The sequence below is a fragment of the Dromiciops gliroides genome, chromosome 5, assembly GCF_019393635.1.
Source record: "Dromiciops gliroides isolate mDroGli1 chromosome 5, mDroGli1.pri, whole genome shotgun sequence".
Taxonomy (NCBI): Eukaryota; Metazoa; Chordata; class Mammalia; order Microbiotheria; family Microbiotheriidae; genus Dromiciops; species Dromiciops gliroides.
This window is the reverse complement of record NC_057865.1, coordinates 217,274,793-217,296,796: the sequence shown is the minus strand read 5'-3', so window position 1 is coordinate 217,296,796 and position 22,004 is coordinate 217,274,793. Positions and strand designations below refer to the sequence as shown.

The following is a 22,004-nucleotide window of genomic DNA, read 5'->3' as shown; positions in this document are numbered from 1 at the left end:
TGTGGGCTGTTAAGGGCTAAAATTCTAGCTAGTCTGTCTAAAATATCTAATGAGTGGTCGCCAATAAATTATAAGCTTTAGCAAGAGTTAGACTTTTAAGCATTTATTAAGGAGAATAAGAATTTGGTAAAGAGAGAGAGAAAGGCCTAGATTCCTATCTATTAAAGGGAGAGCACATTTCTAGCTCCCTTCTCCGCCAGAGTCCAGAGGAAAGAGCCCGAGACCGAGCGCCAGTCTCTTCCTTCCTCCTCCCACTAGTCCGCGTCACTTCCTGATGCCAAAGAAAAGAATCCTGGTCTTGCCCTCAAAGACCTTCGCTTCATGGGCAGAACTCTTCTACAGTAAATCTCCAGCAGGTGGCGTTATTCCAATCGTTACAGGGCTGGACACCTGAGGTTATTTTTTTACTACCGCTCTGGCTCCTGAATGTGAATCACACATCCTTCGGCCCCAGGACTTAGTGGTTTCTATCAGGAGAGTGAGACAGGGAGAAGCACTTCAACAGCTATACCATTAGAAAGCATTTTCATTTCAGTTTTATGGAAATTTGACATAGAAGTGGAAAGGTGCTCCCTTTTTGATGTTTATTTATAATTATAGCAGAAAATTTAACATTTCCAAACTTATTTCAGAATTTACCTCTATGTAGGCAGGTTCTATGCCAGCAGGTGAGATGTGCGGCTGCCAGTCTTTAGGTGATTTGGAAAGGTACTTGGAATCTGTTACCACCCACTTGAGTCGGGGCCAACCTAAATCAAGTTCAAAGAAAGCAATTAGTCATTTCACTTGTTACAGAAAGAGTTTATACTCAACTGACTACCTTTGCAAATCCAGATTGTTGTTTTTTTTTTAATTTAATTTAAATACAGATTTTTATCTGTAAAACCTGATACAACTTAGTAAAGTGCTGATTTTTCCAGTTTTTATTGACATGACGTGATTACTCCTTTCATTTAAAAAAGCAGATTTCTTCCTCATTTGCTTATCTTTACTGAAGTGGTTCATAACATACCCTTTTTATCACAGAACCATACTGCTTTATAAATGGAAAGGATCAAAGAATTCCAACATTTTCAAGTCCTAGAAAGGTTCAGTAACTTGTCCAATGAACTAGAGTAAAGCCAGATTCCCCCGACTCCTCAGTTCAGGGTAGGCACTTGCTTCCTTCTTTTAGCAAATATTTTCTAGTAAGTGTTTTTTTGTTGAATTAAGATTGCAAACGACTGCTTGATAATGGATGGCTTATAGAGTTTGCATGTGAGTTACTTGAAGCAAGTAATAATTTTGATATGGTTTCTGAGAAACAGAACTTTCAAATGGAGATGGAATATTGTATATGATGCAATATGGCCTTGCAATCATGCCAGATATCAATAAAGGTTAAAAAAATTATCCAGCAGATGAAGATAAACTTGCTTAAATGGCCTGGGAAACTGTCTGACTTAAAATTTCATTGACAACCTGTGTACTATAATCAGGGCTAGTCTTGGAAAAATGTAGAGCTTGTTAAAAGTACACTTAATATCCAAACTGACAAAAATGTAGCTTCATGAATTTGTTGGGATCTTCTGAACTCAGTACTCAACTGTGTAAAATAAGTGACTGCTGCATGTAGCATGTACTTCCTTTCATCAATCCTCACATGGCATGACCTCGAGGCTAATCATTCTGACTGTTTTTCTTTGGGAAATCTCTCTCCATAATCAATGTGCTTCCTTAGGCAGCAGCTTCCTAAGATGAATACAATTCTCCAGATGTGGTATTAGTTTGGAACATCATTCCTTTCTCACTGCACCCTGAGATGCTAATACTGAGGTTTTGGCTGCCATAATTACTTCTTGTTTTTGTTTTTTTTGCAGGGCCATGAGGTTTAAGTGACTTGCCCAGGGCCACAGAGCTAGTAAGTGTTAAGTGTCTGAGGTCGAATTTGAACTCAGGTCCTCCTGAATCCAAGGTCAGTGTTTATCCACTGTGCCACCTAGCAGCCCCCCATAATCACTTCTTTGTTTTTTTTTGTGTGGGGCAATTGGGGTTAAGTGACTTGCCCAGGGTCACACAGCCGGTAAGTGTCAAGTGTCTAAGGCCGGATTTGAACTCAGGAACTCCTGAATTCAGGGCTGGTGCTTTATCCACTGTGCCACCTAGCCACTGTCGCCCCCCCCCCCCAATAATCACTTCTTAACTAAAAGCCCCGCATTTTTCCAAGCAAACACATCTAGCTCTGCCTTCTCAATCTCATAATTGTGCAAGTGACCTTCTGAACTGTGGTAAAAAAAATATGAAAGTTTTTTAACAGTTGGTTAGGATAACTGAAAGACGCCAGGTTTTCTTAAAGACCACCCTTTTGGGGAGGAGACCAATGGCATGAGCTATGCACGCCAGTGTGCCTGCTACGCACGTCAGACTGCCTGCTATGCACTCGACTTCCGGGGTGCGAGCTTAAAAGGCAAGGAGAGAACGGAAGTGGGGGCTTTTTCCTGCTCTGCTGGTCTCCTGACTGCGCTGCACAGATGGTCTCTCTCTCTCCAAAGGTGGCCTTCGGTTTTGGTGAGTTTTTATAAGGAATATAGACTAAGCGTAGACTTAAGACGATTTGTATTGTGTTTCTACTTTCCTATCCTTCTAATCAACATCACCTTGTGACTACCATAACAATAAAAGGTCTATCTAGAAAACCAAAAGCTTCTTCCATTTACTAGTCTGGGAGATAAATTAAGGGAAAGGTTAAGTAGGGAGATTTATGATCTAATATCCAATTTTAAATCTCACAGAACCCAAGTGAGTTCTCCACTAACCTTTAAACTGTACAATTTCTCCATTCTGAGTTTTTGGAAGCCCCTTCAGACAAACCTCACTGGTGAGAGCCAAGGTAACACCACAACTTCCCAGTAAGAAGCCAATTTGCTGTCCTCCAGCATCCTGTGGAGGAAAATAAAACAGTATTACTGTGAGAGAAGTACAAACTGACCTTATACTCACCAAAAATCTAACCCATGGTAATTCTGTTTTACTTGTGTACTAATGGTATGGTGACATTCCCGCATTGTCAATGGCTTGAAATTTAAGTAACCTTCTTATACAAAGTTGGAAAATGTTATCTTCTAGATAACATTTCTACCAAACTGTTCCATACTGCTGAAAATTAATCCCAATTTCCCCCAATTTTCCCATTTATTCATAAATCAAAAATGGTGCTCTTTCAATCTGGCTTGAGATAAATGCTGGAACTTTTCACTAAAGGACTAGTTTCTCTCAATGTCCCAGTAAATTAACTAGTCAATTAGCATTTGTTAAATGCTGGGAACTATACTAGTTGCTTAGGACAGTAAGATATGTCTGCTCATATGGAACTTACATATAGTGTTCTGCAAACCTTAAAGTGTTATATAAATACTAGTTATAATAATAATAATAATAATATGTAGTAGTAGTGAAAAAGTCAAGTATGTTTCATGACACTTTTATGAACCAGAAGTGCAAGGAAAGGAATAGCCCCTCCTTCATTTAGCTGGATTTGCAATTAGAAGGTTTAGGTTCAAAACTTTCCTCTAAAACTCACTGTGTTCATGACTCTGGAAAAATCTCTTAAATTCCATGAGCCTCAGCACATCTAGTTGCAAAAAATGGCAATGGGGTGATCCCCTCTAAGTTCTCTTACAACTCTACATCCATTCCCCTATGTACATATGAAAAATGTATGTTTCTATATCTTTTCTGAATTCTCAGGAAAACTGTCAGAAAGTAAGCACCTTACACTCAGAATAACTGAAATGCACTATCCAAAATAGATATTTTAATATCTCCTATCCCACTATCATGCCTTTTGGCTTTGTCAGGGTTACCTTTCTAGTAAGTGGCACTTCTATAGGTACAGGGATCACTTCTGCTAGGAGACATCCATAAAAAGCCACCATGAACATGACAGGGTCATTGTTGGGGTAGACCAGGGCCACCTAAAATTCATAAAGACATTCAATTAGAAACAAAGATAAAGTTCTCAGTGCCATACTCTACAGTGTCAGACAGCTTCTAATGCAAAGATTCCAGTATAAAGAGTAAGATGTTTACTCTGGAGTAAATTAAGCTAACAAAAATAAGATAGCAAAATACTTTAAAATATCTTGGCTCTTCCATGATTACCTCCATGGCAATTTTGGTGGACAGCAATGAAAATGTTATTTTTTGATCCTGTTCCTAAGGTAGGATAAATTTTGAAACTGTTCTTAGTGTTAGCACTGATTCAGCTGCTATCACTCTCAAAGTTCTGTTTGAAGGTGGTTAGGCTATAAAAGGCCTAAGCTCTTCCTTCTTTGTTGTTCTGGCAGCCCAACATTTAAGTGATTAACAAGAGATGGACACATGAAACGAAAACCTGATTAAAGTAAAAAGTCAATATTTCCCTCCAATCCAACAGCACTAAAATTACAATACAGTATTATGTCCAGGAGGAGAATGGCTGCAATGAGTTTTCGTGATTCTAAGAAGTAGTGACAGAAAGCTCAACATGACTGTCTTTTTCTGAAAAATAAATGCTTTAATGATGCTGTTTTTAAAAAATATTATTGTCACTTCAATGACCCCACCACCAAAGACATTTTAAAAAATTACCCTATCTCCAGGTTTTAATACTGGTTCATTTTTTGTCCCCAATTTATTAAGCAATGTGTAGGCCAACTTGAGGCTTCTGCTCCATAATTTTCCTGGAAAGAAAAAGACAATTTTACAATGGACTATATAGGTTGAATTCATCTGGTGCCTAGGCAATGTGGTTTTCACATTGCAAAAAGCAATGCCAGTGCTCCTATAGAGGCACTGATTAGGCTGGGGATGGGACAATAAAACAAACTCCAATATGGTTCAGGTTAATCAAGCAAAAATGTATTTGGTGTGCTACTATTTGTCAGGGGCTATTCAAGGAGCTATCCAATGACAAAAACAAAAACATCCCTTCCCTCATGGAACTGATAGTCCACTGGCACCAATGTTTCTGACAAGAAAGTGGTACTGTGAAAGGCATCTTCATGATTACTAGTATTACTGATCTCTATTATTTCCCATGTACATATTTCACCCGTCTAATAAGACTGCCCTACTTGCAGTAAAGGATCATCTCAAAGCTTCTTTGGTATGTCCACTAACAGTGCATTGAAAAAGTAATCTAAATTTTTCAAAAATGCTAATTTTATTGAAATAATTTCTTTTTATATGACCTTTATTCTGAAATATATATTTCCCAAATCCCATATTTTATGAGCTACCCTTTGTAACAAAAAATAAAGAACAGTTCATATCCTGGTAGGTTTTACATAACTTTCTTTGTTACAATGGAGCAATCATTCCAACAGTGGTGGAAAGGATAGCAAGAAATGATTGCTACAAAAAAACTTTCTTCTTTAGAGTGTTTTGTAATTGCATTTTTACAAATCTCAAGGGTTCTGGCAGACTGGCTTCCAGATATTTTTATGTATTCTACTTTATTTTGAATGGGATAGTTCTTTTGATTCTATCCTTCTGGCGTTTCTTAGTGTATAGAAATGCTGTTGATTTTTGTGCACTGATGTTATATCCTTTTATTTTACTAAAGTTATCAACTGCTTTAATTTGTTTCTTTCATGATTTTCTGGAGTTTTCTAAGTAAATGATCATGTCATCATCAAATAGGGATCATTTTGTTTCTTCTTTACCAAAGTTTATGCCATTAAATCCTTAATCTTTTCTTGTTGATAACACTAGACTTTAAAAAACAATGGTGGGGGGCAGCTAGGTGGCACAGTGGATAGAGCACCGGCCCTGGAGTCAGGAGTACCTGAGTTCAAATCCGGCCTCAGACACTAAACACTTACTAGCTGTGTGACTCTGGGCAAGTCACTTAACCCCAATTGCCTTACTAAAAAAAAAAAAGAAAGAAAGAGCACTGGCCCTGGATTCAGGAAGACCTGAGTTCAAATCTGGCCTCAGACACTTAACACTTACTAGCTGTGTGACCCTGGGCAAGTCACTTAACCCCAATTGCCTCACCAAAACAAAAAAGCAAAACAAAACAAAAATAACAATGAGGAAAGAAAGAATTCTTGTTTTATTCCTGAATTATTGGGAAAGCTTCTAGCTTTTTTTTGCTACAAATGATGTTAGTGTGGGGTTTTTCGTATATACTACTTGTAGTAAAAATGAATAAACAAAAGCCAAAATTCCTATAAATTAACTCCTTCACTAGAATATTATCGGGTTTTGTACCTTTAAATCTTCTTCCTTGTGCTCAGGACATCAACTGTTAGGAAATCTCTTTCCTTCCCTGCTACCAAACCTCTCTTTAGAGTTTTAAAATATTGGCAGGCCTTCAACCATTACTATGGAAAATGGAAATACTTGACAATATACTTAGTACTGAAGAGCCAGTTGCCTAATTTAAAAGGGCTGCTGAAATACCAAGATTAGTAATTATTGAATATCATGCTAAAAAAACACTGTTATTTTTGTCTGCAAACCTCCCACCACACATAATTCTGGAAGAGCTGTCTTTTTTGCGACAAACTCGTGTATCTTATGATATCCCAGAAGTAGGAGAACAAGCAGAAGCTGAAATCTCTTAAGCTCACCATATGTTAGAGTATAAACTGGCTTCCCTGTGACATCAAGTGCAGTCAGACAAGGGCATTTGGCCTGAGTAGTCCCCCACCGTTGCAGGGCTGATTCTAGGGCAGGGGGCCAGTTACAGATGACTCCTAATGGCTCTCCCTTCACAGGAGTCATTTGACGTCCTTCTGGTTTAGGCTGGTTTGGGTCCGCTTGAGGTACTGGATATGCAGAAGGAAACAATATTAAATTAAAAGGAGCCATGAAAGAACTCATACACTTTAAGGCCCTATTTGAAGTGAATTCTTCCTTCCTTATAAAATCTCTGCATTAGAAGGGACCTCAGAGAATAGCTAATTTAACTAGTAGTTGAACTGGCATCTGTAAAGGCAAGATCTATGAACAAGTGGTTATCTAGCTATTACTTGAAGTCTTTCAAGTGAAATAAATTAACCTACTGCTTCTGGAAATGAACCCACTATTGCATTAACTTGGTTTTAAATTCACTTTGGAGCTCAATTCAACTTAAACATTTAATAAGTGTCCATTTGGGTAGCTAGGCACTATAGCTAAAGATATAAATTTTCAAAGTAGGTCTAATTTATTTGTTCATTTCTCTGTGAAAATTTGTTCAATCTCTTATCGTGGAAGAAATTATAATAAATAGCTCTCTATTATCTATCAGCAAGCATATATTAGGCTCCTGCTATGTGCCAGGCATCATACTAGTTGTTTAGGGGTCAGAAGCACAACAATGAAATAAATAGTCCCTGTTTTCCAGGAGCTAATACTTTACTGAGAGAGATGACATATATATGTTAAGCATAAGCAGACTAAATACATAATAAACTCAAGAGGGGCAGCTAGGTGGCGCAGTGGATAGAGTACCAGCCCTGGATTCAGAAGGACCTGAGTTCAAATTCGGCCTCAGACACTTGACACTTGACACTTACTAGCTATGTGACCCTGGGCAAGTCATTGCCCCTCATTGCCCAGCAAAAAAGCTGGAACGGCAAAACCCACAAAAAACCAGGCTGAGACCAAAAAAAAAAAAAATCAAGAAAGTTCAGTGAGGAAGGGTGGTGGGAGATTTTTAGGGAGAAGAATCAGGAAATGTTTCAGGTAGAAGGTGGGACTTGAGCTGAGTCTCAAAGCCAGACATTCCAGAAGGTGGAGGTGAGGCAGGGGGGAGTGCATCCAAGTACTACCTGTTCTGGAAAACCTTTTTAGGTATAAAGAGCAGAGAGATATCATGGTGAACAAACCAGAGATAAAGAGTTCAAAGGAAGTAAAATGGTTAATTTTGATTACATAAAATTAAAACGATTTTGTACAAACAAAATCAATAGAGATAAAATTAGAAGAAAAGCAGGAGGGGGGCAGCTAGGTGGCGCAGTGGATAAAGCACTGGCCCTGGATTCAGGAGTACCTGAGTTCAAATCCGACCTCAGACACTTGACACTTACTAGCTGTGTGACCCTGGGCAAGTCACTTAACCCCCACTGCCCCGCCCAAAAGAAGAAGAAGAAGAAAAGCAGGAAACTGAGGAAAAAAATCTTTGCAACAAGTTTCTCTGATAAAGGTCTCATTTTTAAGACATATAGGGAACTAAGTCAACTTTTCAAGAAAAAAGACTATTCCCCTATACTATATACATTAGTTTTAATGATCATAAATTAATTCATAAATGGTCAAAGGAGATGAAAACATAGTTTTCAGAGAAAGAAATACAACCTATTAATAGTCATTTGAAAGAAGTGCTCTAAATTACTAATAAAAGAAATACCAGTTAAAACAACTCTGAGGGGGCAGCTAGATGGTACAGTGGATAAAGCACTGGCCCTGGATTCAGGAGGACCTGAGTTCAAATCCAGCCCCAGACACTTGACACTTACTAGCTTGTGACCCTGGGCAAGTCACTTAACGCTCATTGCCCCTCAAAAAAAAACAAAACAAAACTCTGAGGTACCATTTCACCACCATCAGATTGGTTAAGATGACAAGAAAGGAAGATGACAAAGGCTATGAGAAAATGAGTACACTAATGGAGATGTAAACTAGGTTAACCCTCCGGGAGAGCAATTTGAAACTATACCCAAACTGTGATTAAACTATATACTCTTTGACCAAGCAATCCCACTACTAGGTCTATCCCTAAAGAGACCAAAGCAAGTGGAAAAGGACCCATAGTTACAAAAATATTTATAGCAGTTCTTTTTGTAGTGGAAAAGAACCGAAAACTGAAAGGATGCTCATTGGTTGGGAAATGGCCGAACAAGTGATAGTATATAAAGGTGATGGAATATTATCGTGCTAATAAATGATGGTTTTTAAAATACCTGGGAAGACAAAAAAACCCTGAATATAGCAGGCTTTCGATAAAAATTTGTTGACAGTGATAGTTACCTTTTCAATTACCTATATCTCATTTCCATCTAACTCTAAGTTCTCTGAGGTCAGAAGTTGTATTTCTCTGTCCCCCTGAGCACCTAAACTGCTTAGGTTCTAGAGTTAGTTCCTTTTTAAAATGAGAGACAGATCTGTCTCTCTGTCCTTGCGCTGGCCATTCCCCAAGGAATGACTGAAATGTATTCCCTCCTAATGTCTACTTTCTAGAATCTCTAACTTCAAGATTCAGTTCAAGTAACGTCTTCTACATGAAATCTTCCCTAATCTCCACCCCCCAGTCCCCACCTAATGCCAAATGCTCAAATGAAATCATGAGATCTTGAAACAGAGCTGATACCCTTTGTTTAAAAAGCAAGTTCATACTTTGTGTTTGGCAGACATATTACTACCTTCTACAATTTCTTCAGAATCATCTACAAAATATTCCTTTAAGGGCGGTCTTTTAGGTCGTTTCAGAGTATTCAGAAGTTGCTGAATTTTTGTAGAGACTCTGCTATTGACAGGAACACCTACAAGAAAGAAAGTTATTATGTTTAAATTGTGAAATTCATTGATATAATGATTTTAAATTCATTTCTCATCATAGACACTTCTATTTTTCATGATATGAACTAAAAAAATTTTAATTGATTTCAATAGCTTCAATTAGCTATAGATACGTACCCATTAGGTTTTTTTTTTTGTTTTTTTGTTGTTGTTTTTTTTTTTGCAGGGCAATGGGGGTTAAGTGACTTGCCCAGGGTCACACAGCTAGTAAGTGTCAAATGTCTGAGGCCGGATTTGAACTCAGGTACTCCTGAATCCAGGGCCGGTGCTTTATCCACTGCGCCACCTAGCCACCCCCCCATTAGTTTTTATGATTGTAATAAGGAATAAAAACAATAAATGCTGCTATTAGTATGTTAATCCAATATTTCATTTCTTCTTTCATCTTTTATCTTAGGGGTTCTTAACCTGAGGTCTACAGACACCTAAGGGCTCCCTGGATAGACTTCAAAAGGTCTGTGAACTTGGATGGGGAAAAAAACCACCTTTATTTTCACTAACCTGTAAGTGAAATTTAAAAATTTACTGATAAATATAGGCAACAAATCACAGTACTATTAACATTATCTATGACTTTGCCACCAGAAGAAATCGTGATATTTTCATATCACATTACAGTTGCTGATCTCTAAATAATCTTTACAATCATAACTAGAAATTACTGTAGTTATTACACCTGCCACTAGATAGCACCTGACTGAAGTCTTCCTGTCTGCAAAATGTATGGCAATGTAATTGGTTTCCTTTAAAATCCTACGTATTTTATTTTGTGCATTTATAAAACATTACTCTGAGAAGGGTCCACAAGCATTCTCTCTGATAATGCAAAATGGGCCTATGACCAAACAAACAAAAAAGGTATAAGAACATCTGTTATTGTTCTTCAAAGTCATTTTTTGTTCAAAGTACCTCATGGGAAATGCTCTGTGATTATAAATAGATACCCATGCACTTACAAGAAAGTACAAAAGGGCAGCCTAGGTGGCCTAGTGGATAAAGCACCAGCTCTGGATTCAGGAGTACCTGAGTTCAAATGCGGACTCAGACACTTGACACTTACTAGCTGTGTGATGCTGGGCAAGTCACTTAACCCTCATTGCTCGGCAAAAAAGAAAAAGAAAACAAAGTACAAGAGCATTTGTTGCTAGCAATTTGGGAAGAAAATTACAATTACTTTCATTGTGAGACACTAATAAAAATTGAAATAAACTATTTCAACTTCTTTTTCTTTTCTGGTTAAGGATGCCCACCAAAAGCAGCCATACCATCGGCTGTATCCATAAGGCTGGAGCGGTTAGACCCTTTGTGCATGCCTTTAACTATCCCCGAGGGGGGCAGGTCAATATTTGCTGGGCGAATCGAGGAGGAAGATGAAGAGGAAGAGGTAGTTGTGACATCAGGGGGAGCAGAGAAATTCTCTAGAGAAGGGAGAAAAAAAATGTATGACACAAAATACTATCAGTAAAAAACAGACCTAAATATTGTCATATTCAACCACCAGTTTGACTTTTATAGAGAAGAAAACCACACAAGATTTGGCCCTGTTAAACAACCATTTAATTGAAATCCATTAGCAGGTAATCAAATTATATGCAAATAATGCTTTTCAAAAAACTTGACCCAGCTATCACACTTTTGGATTTTATTCCCCAATCAGGAAGCAGGAGACAGTAAGAATGTAAAGGAACACACAGAACTTGTGGCTATACTATGAAACCTCTACTACTCATTCATACATGTTGGGAGAGAGAAGGAAGTGGTGTAGGAGATGCAAGAAATGAAAGATTCCAGTGATTCTTAGCCTGGGTGTCTGGACAGTCTGTCTCTTGGTTGACCATGACCATTACAGAATTCTTTAAAAATTATAGTGTTGAATGGAAAAGTTTTACAAATTTTTTTGTTTAGAAATCAGACTCACAAACATATACAGAATAACAGAAAAAACACCACTGTGTCAAAAAACCCAACAAAATACAATTGACAGTGGGAGGAGGGGAAGGAGAAGTAATCATAATAGCCTAATGTTAATATGTATCATATGTCAACTTGCATGAGACTAAGCAAAAACAAACAAACAAAAAAACCCGAACCAAGATAAATTTCAGAGATGGATAACATATTTCCTTACATACGCACATACACACACAACATTAAAGCGGAGCCAAACAAACTTATTTCATATGGTAGCAATCAGCAGTACTTAGCAACTTACACAGAACATGAAATTCTTAGCTTGAGTACTCCAACGTGTAGCAACATCATAGCAGCAAGAACAACTAAGGCCAATCTTATGGATAGGAATAAAGGCTCTGTTGCTATACTCCCAAAGAAGTTTTCTCATTTGATTTTTTTGTTTGTTTAAAAAATTACAACAAAGATTAAGAGAATCTGGGCCATTACAAATTTTCACAGTCTTAAGGGAACCACCACACACATTAAGACTGGCATTGTCTCTCACAGCTTGAATGTTGCTATGGAAATAGCTATGGCTTCAGGTGGATAATAATATAGACCAATATCACAGATGGTAGCCATCATAACTGTACTGCGAGAACTTCTTCCCTTTCCCCATTGGTGTTAGCCTCTCTCTGATTGTACATATTCAGGTCATTGTGAAAAATCAAAGACTCTGACTTAAACATAAACCAATCTTTGGATACAGACGGTCAAAATTAACCAAAGAGAACACAACGGATTTCTTGGGGATATTCAGCTCCTACCTATTCGAGTACTGGCAAATACATCAGCTAGTGACACAGTGGTTCCTTTGACCTCTCCATGGGACAGTGTAGAAGATGCTGATGAAGAAGTGGATGATCCCTGAATTGAGCGGTTGATCCAGGACTCAGCATTCTGTAAGCTCTGTTGCAAGGCAGCAGAGAGAGCAGCCTGTCGTCTCAGAGAGCCCTCATCCTCAGAGGCAGAAGATGTGTCTGTATGAAGTAAATCAGAAAGAAGTTCTCCATCCTGCCTAGAACACAGACCTTTCGGTCCTCTCTCACAGTTCAAACATTGGATTCTAAACGGGCAAAACATTCCTCCTGTGGATTTATAAGCTTTCTCAGAAGACAATGTTAATAATTATCCATAGACCCAGATGGAAACAAAAGCTGTATGTATGCATGCATGCATATATGTATACATACATACATACATACATGCATACCCATTTAGAGGATATCTGTCTATCTCTCTCTCTGAATCTTCAGTTACCTTAATTCTAGTTTTGGGCTTATTATACAATGTTAATGCTAAACTTTTTACAATTTTCAAATATTTTTAGTATTCAGAAACCTCTCTCAATTTCTATACTGGAAAAGCTTACTATCTACTGGAAGAAGCAGGTTTGAAAATCACTTATTAGTGGATCTTTCAATCTCCAAAAAAAAAGACATGAAGAATGAATTCCATAGGGAACTGTGGAAATGTAAAATGTAGTTTAAATTAAACTTTGGCTTAGGGGGCGGCTAGGTGGTGCAGTGGATAAAGCACCAATCCTGGATTTAGGAGGACCTGAGTTCAAATCCGGCCTCAGACACTTGACACTTACTAGCTGTGTGACCCTGGGCAAGTCATTTAACCTCCATTGCCCTGCGAAAAACAAAAACCAAAAACTTTGGCTTAGACAGCTAGGTGTTACAGTGGATAGAGTGCTGGGCCTGAAGGAAGGAAGATCTGATCTCAGATACTAGCTATGTGACCCTGAGCAAGTCACCATCTCTATTGGTCTCAGTTTCCTTAACTTTAAAATAGGGATACTAGTACCTACTTACAGGATTGTTGTGAAGATCAAATGAGATCACAGTGATTAACAAGTAGTAGATGCTATATAAATTGTCTTCCCTTCCCTCTTTCCCAATAGCATAATCAAAAAATTTACTAACAGGATCCACTAACAAGAAGAACAAAAAACATTTTAAGGGCCTAATATACCCAAGGCACTGTGCTAAGAGATGGGGATACAAAGACAAAAACCCAAACTAAAAAAACCCAAAAAACAACAACAACAACAACAACAAAAAACCAGTTCCTGTCCACAGAAGACATATTCCAGCAGTGGGGAGATAAAAAATATCTGATCTGAGGAAGAGAAACGAGCTAACAACTAGGAGGTACTGAAATATACAAAAATGGTTAAATCTTTACAACCTGTCATTACAAAATACATCAACTTTGGATTTCTTTCCTTCTATCTGCCTTAGAGGATCCTGGAAAATTGGGGTGGGGAGAGCAATAATTAAGGCATTCTCTCTGGTTCTGACAGCAGGAAAAGATACCAATCAATAACCACTTATTAAGTGCTTACTCTGTGCAAGGTACTGTTCTAAACAGTGGGGATACAAAAAGAGGAAAAAGATAGTTCTTGCCCTCAAGGAGCTTACAATCTAGTGGCAGAGACAAAATGCAAAAAAACAAAAACAAAAACAAAGTAAGGTATATACAGGATAAATAGGAAATAATTAACAGATGGAAGGCACTAGGATTAAGAGGAATTAGCCTCTTTCAAAGGCTGCCTTTGTAACCACTACTTCAGGCTTCCTCTTCAGCTGGTCAAATATATAATCTGAGTTCTGCAAGTCAAGAGTAAGGAGGGAAGTTAAGGAATGAGCATCTTCTTTTGAATATACTTAGTTCAGAACAGGAAAAAAAGGGCTAATAATTAGAAATTAGAAGAAAAAATAAGGGAAAAAGTAGTAGCAGTCTACCACCGCTTCCTTAATCTTCAGAATTCTAAGTAACTATTCTTAAAGTCCTATTTGGGAGACATTTTATGAAGAGATGAGGAAGCATACTGATACCCTCTTCCCCTTATTCCCAATACTATTGCCTTCCCTTTAGGCAATATTTTCCAAAATAATATTAGCAAAATGTTTTAGTCAAAAGTCCCCCTGAATAGATAATTTGATTAGCATGTAATCAAAATCCCAGTCTGAAATCCTTTTAATATCCTTTACAAAAGGGAAACTAAAGCAAAGTTTAGGAAAGAGAAAATTAGGATGGTAACCATACTAGAGAGGGAAGGTTTTAATTAATCCAAATAAAAGTAGTGGCTCCATTCCATGAATCCTTGACTGAATTAGGGCCATGATAAGTCAAAGAAGGGCAGATAGAGTGCCAGGCCTGGAGTCAGGAAGACTCGTTTTATTGAGTTCAAATCTGACCTTAGACACTTACTAGCTGGACAAGTCACTTAACCCTTGTTTACACCAGTTTCCTCATCTGTACAAGGAATGGACAAGGAAATGATAAACCACTTCGGTATATCTGCGTGAAAACCCCAAATGGGGTCACAGAGAGTCAACTAAAAATGGCTGAATATCATCATCAAGTTAAAGAAAAGAAAAAAATCTTTGAATTAAAATAATAGAAGTATCTTCATCTCTGACCAGGATAAAAAAGATTCTTAGAGGGAAAGAATATAATTTAGGGAACTGATTTCCCCAGTGTGCCAAAATCTAAGAGATTACTGTTCTGTATGATGAATCCTAGACTCTGTCCCCACCAGTCTGACCTTGATTATATTTGTCTAGGTCAAAAAAGGATAAGGTGGAGAAAATTTCAAAGGTAAGATGAATTTCTGTCTTTTGGGATTTTCTTTCTAAGCAGAGCTTCTTATAATTATTTAATTTAATAAAGTTCTTTGGCAGATTTGTGCCTAAAAAATAAATTACAGATATTTTCTTCAAATTAAATATTTAGCCTCAGGCTATCCAATAGCTGACAGAAACCAGAATGACAATGAACTACCTGCTCTGAAAGACTTTCATGGCCAACTACATAGAAGTAAGGAACCTTCTGAATTCTTATAAGAAGTTTTTTTTGTTTGTTTGTTTTTGCAGGGCAATGGGGGTTAAGTAACTTGACCAGGGTCACACAGCTAGTAAGTATCAAGTGTCTGAGGCCGAATTTGAACTCAGGTCCTCCTGAATCCAGGGCCGGTGCTTTATCCACTGCGCCACCTAGCCGCCCCCTTGTAAGAAGTTTTTTAAAGATCAGAACTGCCCACTCTTCTGACTCCTCTTGTAGGCTCACTGAATCTAACCACTGAAGGAAAAAATCAACTATGCCAGATACCAAGAACATTTATTTATTTACCCACCTATCTACTTATTTATTTAAACTGAAACAAATTCATATATGACTTGAAAACACTAATAGTTCACAAGGCCTAAGTATATTTGGAATGTAATCAAAATTAACAAACTATAATGTATTTAAATTATTATAAATCTAGTTATTTTGAGAAATTTAAACCATACTGTTATTTAAATGTTTTTTCATCTTATCTTTAATAATGCTAAGGTTTACCATCTGATGTGTGTGACAGGACCCAGTAAAGCAACTGCTTACAAGATATGGGATGATATCCCAAATTGTGAAGTACTGAACAAAGCCTTGGGGAAATTTGAACTTGTTTGTGGCAAACTCTGCAGACAGGAGATTGGTTCTTGGAGGGTAACCACTTAATCCAAAAAACTCAGGTGATATAAGTTGCCATATAGTTTTAGAACATCTATTTTATAACAAATATGGGTAAGGTGATCAATCTACCAGCCAGAAAACCTGCAGAACAATGTTTATTTTCAGTTCCCAATTGTCTTTAAAATTGGACCATCTCCAACCCAGACAATCTATCCCTAATTTTAATAGCCTTCTGATAATTGAGGAGATCAAAGGGTGGAAGACTCCTGTGTTTAAACACTAGTTTGCTTTCTTTTTCTTCTTTTATCTACACCCACTGCATAGCTTTCTGTACTTGCCACATATTCAAGACAATACTCTCAATTCTATTATGCCTCTTGGTATACTATTATAGCTTCTAAATAGTTTTTTTATCTTAATATTTTACTGCATTATCTGGATTAAAGACAAAAACACACAGTTCCATATTTAGAGTGGATCAAGTAGAGCAATCTACATTTTGATACTGAAGAGCATGAAGAGCAGATGGAGAAAAGTCTTGGCATTGATTATATGCTTGTGATCAGCCTATGGTAAGCAAAAAAGGGGAGGGAATCTGGAAGCATATGCTGACTCCCCCTGCCTCACCCGCCCACACACATACATTGTTTCCTCCTCAGAAACATAGCATAAAATAATATTAGGTTAATAATTTAGTCTAAAGTCCTTGCTCAGAAAATCTTGAAAGAAAACCTTGTCAGAATATAATCAGCATTCTAAGTTGAAATCTTTTTTTTTTTTTAAGTGAGGCAATTGGGGTTAAGGGACTTGCCCAGGGTCACACAGCTAGTAAGTGTTAAGTGTCTGAGGCCGGATTTGAACTCAGGTACTCCTGAATCCTGGGCTGGTGCTTTACCACTGTGCCATCTAGCTGCCCCTAAGTTGAAATCTTTAATATTGGCCTAGCCAATTTTGGAAAAGGACACGATGGCAAATTCTTATTCCAGATTATAGGAATTAGGCCCTGGTTCAATACATTTAAACCTAGACAGGATTAGAGTAATGAAAAGACTAAGAAAAGGAAGAAATCTTTGAATAATTCAATTAATAGAGATGTTCATTTTTTTTTTTGGTGGTTGGGGGGGTGGGGGCAATGACTTGCCCAGGGTCACACAGCTAGTAAGTGTCAAGTGTCTGAGGCCAAATTTGAATTCAGGTCCTCTTGAATCCAGGGCCAGTGTTTTATCCACTACACAACTTAGCTGCCTCAGAGGCATTCATCTTTGACTAGAACTTTGTTAATCTTTTTATGTCCTTTTGGGACTCTGCTGAAACCTATGCATACCTTCCTAGAATTGTGTTTTTTAAAAATACATAAAGTAAAATACAGAGGATTGTAAAGGAAATCAATTATATTGAAATAGATTTAAAAAACACATTCAGGGACCTTAAGAATCCTTAGACTAGGATAAAAAGGAGAATCCTTTGAGGGAGTGGTTAAAGAAGTAAATAATTTTAGGAAAATGAATATCTAGTGTAGCCCTAAAGTTAAATAATGATTGTTCTGTCTGATGACCCAAAATAGGTGCCTAGACTTTGTCCCTTCTGATTTTCATTCTAAAATTTGTCTTTGTTCTTGAAACCTACAAACTGTAACTCAAAAGAAAAAAAAAAAGGCTTGGGCAGAGATTTTCAAAGACAAGAACAGAATTTCTCTTCCATAAAAGCCTTTTTGTATTTGCTAAATCAATCAGTTATTCTAATATTTTTTATAATTTTTCATTCCTGACTTTATGGCTTTTAAAACTATGCCCCTTTCTCCCTCCTTCCTTTTCTTCCTTTATCATAACATACCTTTAGATTCAGTGATTTCCACTGGATTTGAAAGCTGTCTTTTTCTTTCTTTCTTTCTTTTCTTTTTTTTTAAAGTGAGGCAATTGGGGTTAAGTGACTTGCCCAGGGTCACACATCTAGTAAGTGTTAAGTGTCTGAGGCCAGATTTGAACTCAGGTACTCCTGACTCCAGGGCTGGTGTTTTATCCACTGCGCCACCTAGCTGCCCCGAAAGCTGTCTTTTTAACTCTTTTGATTTCTGTTTAAAATCAGAATATGATTTCCAAATTACTAATTGATGTCTTTTTCTTTGGTCAATTATGTGATTTTGCTTATTATTTCAATTCAACTAAATTTTCTTTAAGGAACTTTTAGTGACTTAAAACTTCTGAATAATAGTTTTCAGAGAGTTTAAGAGTTTTCCCTTCTTAGTTTTTGATTTTTAGAAAGTCACCAACAAAAGGCTAGCCACCAGTTGATATACACTCTAACAAGCAAACATATGTACAAGCAAGCTACATACAGAAAAAAATAGGAAATATTTAATAGAGGGATTGGAATTAAAGGGATTGGGAAAGAAGAAGGGATTTTAGTTGTGACTTAAAGGAAGTCAGAGAAGACAGTAGGCAGAGATGAGGAGGGAGAGCATTCTAGGCATGAAGGACAGCCAGAGAAAATACTTAGGAGCTATGGAGTGTCTTGTCCATAGAATATCAGCAAGGACAGTATCACTGGATGGAGGGTAACTGATAGGCTTCAAACCTGTCAGTGAGTTAAGGGAATGTCTACCCCAAGTATGTGAAGACCTTCCCTGGCAGAATGGGTGGATGAGAACAGTTTTTCCCAAAGGCCATGAAGGCAACTAAAACAGGCACTGTGGAGCACTCAGACTTTGGTCAGGCATCAAGGACACCAAGATCATTCACTTCAATTGTCTAGGAAGAGAGACTGTAACTTTGTCTCAGTTAAATCCAATTCATGCACAAGTCAAGACATCATACATGATGCCATTGGTCCTCTTCAAAAACAAAGGACAAACAAACAACAACAAACAACTTGTTACCACAAGTAGAGCGAGGTATAAAAAGACAGGAAAGGTATGAGGAAGCTGGGTTATAAAGGCTATTGAATGTCAAACAGAGGATTTCAGGTGAAAGGGAAAAATAGGTAACATAGTCACACTTGTGCTTTAGGAAAATCACACTGGTGGCCAAAGGTAGAATGGACTGGAGTGTGGGGGGGGGGGGGGAGAGACGTGGCAGGCAGACCCACACCAGAAGGTTATTGCAGTCATCCAAGCATGAGGTGATGAGGGCCTGCACTAAAGTGTTGGCCATCTACACTAATAGGGCGGGGGATAAGAGAAAGATAATGAGTTCTGTATTGGACACATTGAGTTTGAGATGTCTGAAAGGCAGCTGGAGATGCCATAAAAGCATTAGGTACTGACACCACTGGGAAACTGTTTAACTTCTCTTGAAGCTCTGTTTCTTCATCTATAAACTAAGAGATAAAGAAATGCCTCAGGTATGTTAAAGGAAACAACTGAGCTGAGCTTTGAAGGAAACTAGGGATTCAGAGAGGCAAAGGCATAGAAGGAGTTGGTAAACAAACATTTTTTAAGGGATAACTATGTACAGATGATACCAAGGAAGGCAAAAACCAGTCCTCATCTTCAAGATGCTCACACATCAACAGGGAGACAACATGGAAGTCATTAAGTACAGACAAGATAAATACAGGACAGATGAAAGGCATCTAAAAGAGCCAGGTTAGGGAAACCAGGAAAGGCCTCTTATAGAAAGAAGGTAGGATTTTAGCTGAGCTGAGGCTTCCAGGAAGGACAAGAATCCAAGAGACAAAAATGAAAAGGAAGAGAAATTCCAGGCACACAAAACAGCTAGTGAAAATACATAGAGCAGGAAATAAATGTCTTGTTTGAAGAACAAGGAGTCTAGTGATACTGAATCATAGGGTAGAAGGAAAAGGGACTAGGGTTTGAGAAGAGAAGAAATGTGGGAAGGCACTAGGTTATGAATGGCTTTATTTTATTTTATTTTTGGTGAGGCAATTGGGGTTAAGTGACTTGCCCAGGGTCACACAGCTAGTAAGTGTTAAGTGTCTGAGGCTGGATTTGAACTCAGGTCTTCCTGACTCCAGGGCCAGTGCTCTATCCACTGTGCCACCTAGCTGCCCCTGTGAATAGCTTTAAGTGGGGATTCTGTTTGTATTTCAGATGGGGGAAAAAACTGTAAGAGTTTCTCAGAAAATGTCTTTGAACCTTGAGATTTCATGAACTGGTAAATTAAACCAAAAGGATAATACATTTTATATAATGAGTATTCAACAACTATCCCATCCTACTTTAGTTCCTTTCGTGACTTACTAGCTGTGTGACTTGCCCTGAGACTTCCTGGTTCCAAGTCCAGCACTTTGTCCACTCTGCCACCTAGCTGCCCTCTCTCCCCTTAAATAACTTATGGCTATTCATCAAGGATGTTGTTGTTTGTCCTTCATTCTCAAAGAGGACCATGACATTGGGAGGTGATGTCATGACTTTCAGTGAATTGGATTTTTAAGTGAGGGAGGGCTATGCAAGGTCACCAACCTCACTCCTCCAGAGCTGTCTGGGTCCAGTGGCATGATATATATCAGGACAACTGGAGATGGCCCCAGATGTTTAAGGCAATTGGGATTAAGTGACTGGTCCAGGGTCACACAGCTAGTGTCAGAGATGAACTTTGAAGTCAGATCCTCCCAACTTCAGGGCCAGTGCTCTTTCCACTGTGCCATCTAGGTGCCCTATTCATCAAAGAAGATATGGCAGGATACATTGTCAACAACAATTTGTATTTCTACACACATCTGTAATGAAATAACTTTAAAAAATTCTATCATTCAAACTGTCTCCCTTCAAATTCCTTATTAGAGAAGTTTATGTTCTATGTCTATCCATGCCAATGGAATCTGTGAAGTCAAAGTTAATGGACCATGGCTATTCAACATGCTTTGACTGGCATCCAAAATTTCACTGTGCATAAATGAGCATTTTGAATGAAGAAAATTTCCTCAACATGACAATAAATTACCTTAAGAATACAGGGAACAGGGGCAGCTAGGTGGCATAGTGGATAAAGCACCAGCCCTGGATTCAGGTGGACCTGAGTTCAAATTCGGCCTCAGACACTTGACACTTACTAGCTGTGTGACCCTGGGCAAGTCATTTAACCCTCTTTACCCCGACCAAAAACCAAACAAACAAACATACAAAAACGGGAATACAGGGAACAGCTTGTTACTGAGCATTTCAACTTTGTATATTCTTTTACTTCCAAGTTTAAAAATTAAACTTTCCATCTGTCCATCATCGCACGTTAGAAAGGTAACTGGCTAACCTACAAAAGTGTTATTACCCTTAAGCAAGTGCCTGATTAAGGCAGGAAAACAAATTTAAGTTTCCCTCACAAGAATTTGGCTACTTAATCAGTATGAAAAGACTGGATATGTTTTTGGAGAAAGGCAACCTATTTTTTTGGGGGGGGGTGGGGGGGGTGGAACATATCTTTTTTGGGGAAATCTTACTCCTTTGGGCTTTAACACAGCCCATAATAAAGTATGGAACATTGTAGAAAACTGACAGGAAAAAAAAGGCCTAGTTTTCAAATGAAGTTTTTGTCAATGTTAAGCCTTATGAATGAGAATATGTTTACACAAAGAACTCTTACAAGAGGAGCTGAAACAACTGCCTCGTGATATTAGTAAATGATTTCAGCAAACACAAAAACCCAAGATGGCAGTAATTCAAGTTTTCTTAAAAAAATCTGAACGAGACCAAAGAGACAGAGAATTATGTAGCTTTCTACTAATTCAGATTATTTAAATGTTCCAATCAATAAGATATAAATTAACATACACATCAAATAAACCTTGAGGTAACTGAGTGAGATTTTGACATTTAAACAGAAGAAAAGTGATCTCATTTGTCAGTTATTTACCATACCTTCAAAATTAAGAGCAGAATCAAGGTTTAAAAATGATTTTTTTTTTGCAGTTCATCTCAGCATTTTGCAGTTCATCTCAGCATTTATTAAACATTTACTAGGAGCAAGGCATAGTATGTAGGATTAGCACTAAATATACAAAGGAAGGCAAAAAAGGATCCCTGCTCTCAAGGAGCTCACAGTCTAAGAAGGAAGACAATGTGCGAAAAGCTATGTACAAGCTATATAACAGGATAAATT

At 37.8% G+C, this 22,004-nt stretch overlaps 1 protein-coding gene across 3 annotated transcripts in view; it reads right to left on the bottom strand.

The window, feature by feature from the left end:
* Positions 1-22,004, bottom strand: part of DIP2B (disco interacting protein 2 homolog B) — a 195,816-nt gene that overhangs the window by 68,152 nt on the left and 105,660 nt on the right. For 2 of the 3 annotated variants that reach the window (XM_043965902.1, XM_043965903.1), the window contains exons 5-12: positions 12,249-12,461; positions 10,794-10,946; positions 9,372-9,491; positions 6,597-6,794; positions 4,609-4,700; positions 3,843-3,953; positions 2,796-2,919; positions 640-749 (exon numbers count right to left, since the gene is read on the bottom strand). In XM_043965902.1, the coding sequence (XP_043821837.1) occupies positions 640-749; positions 2,796-2,919; positions 3,843-3,953; positions 4,609-4,700; positions 6,597-6,794; positions 9,372-9,491; positions 10,794-10,946; positions 12,249-12,461 (1,121 nt within the window). The remainder of the gene's footprint in view (positions 1-639; positions 750-2,795; positions 2,920-3,842; positions 3,954-4,608; positions 4,701-6,596; positions 6,795-9,371; positions 9,492-10,793; positions 10,947-12,248; positions 12,462-22,004) is intronic. The other variant, XM_043965904.1, reaches the window with a different exon arrangement.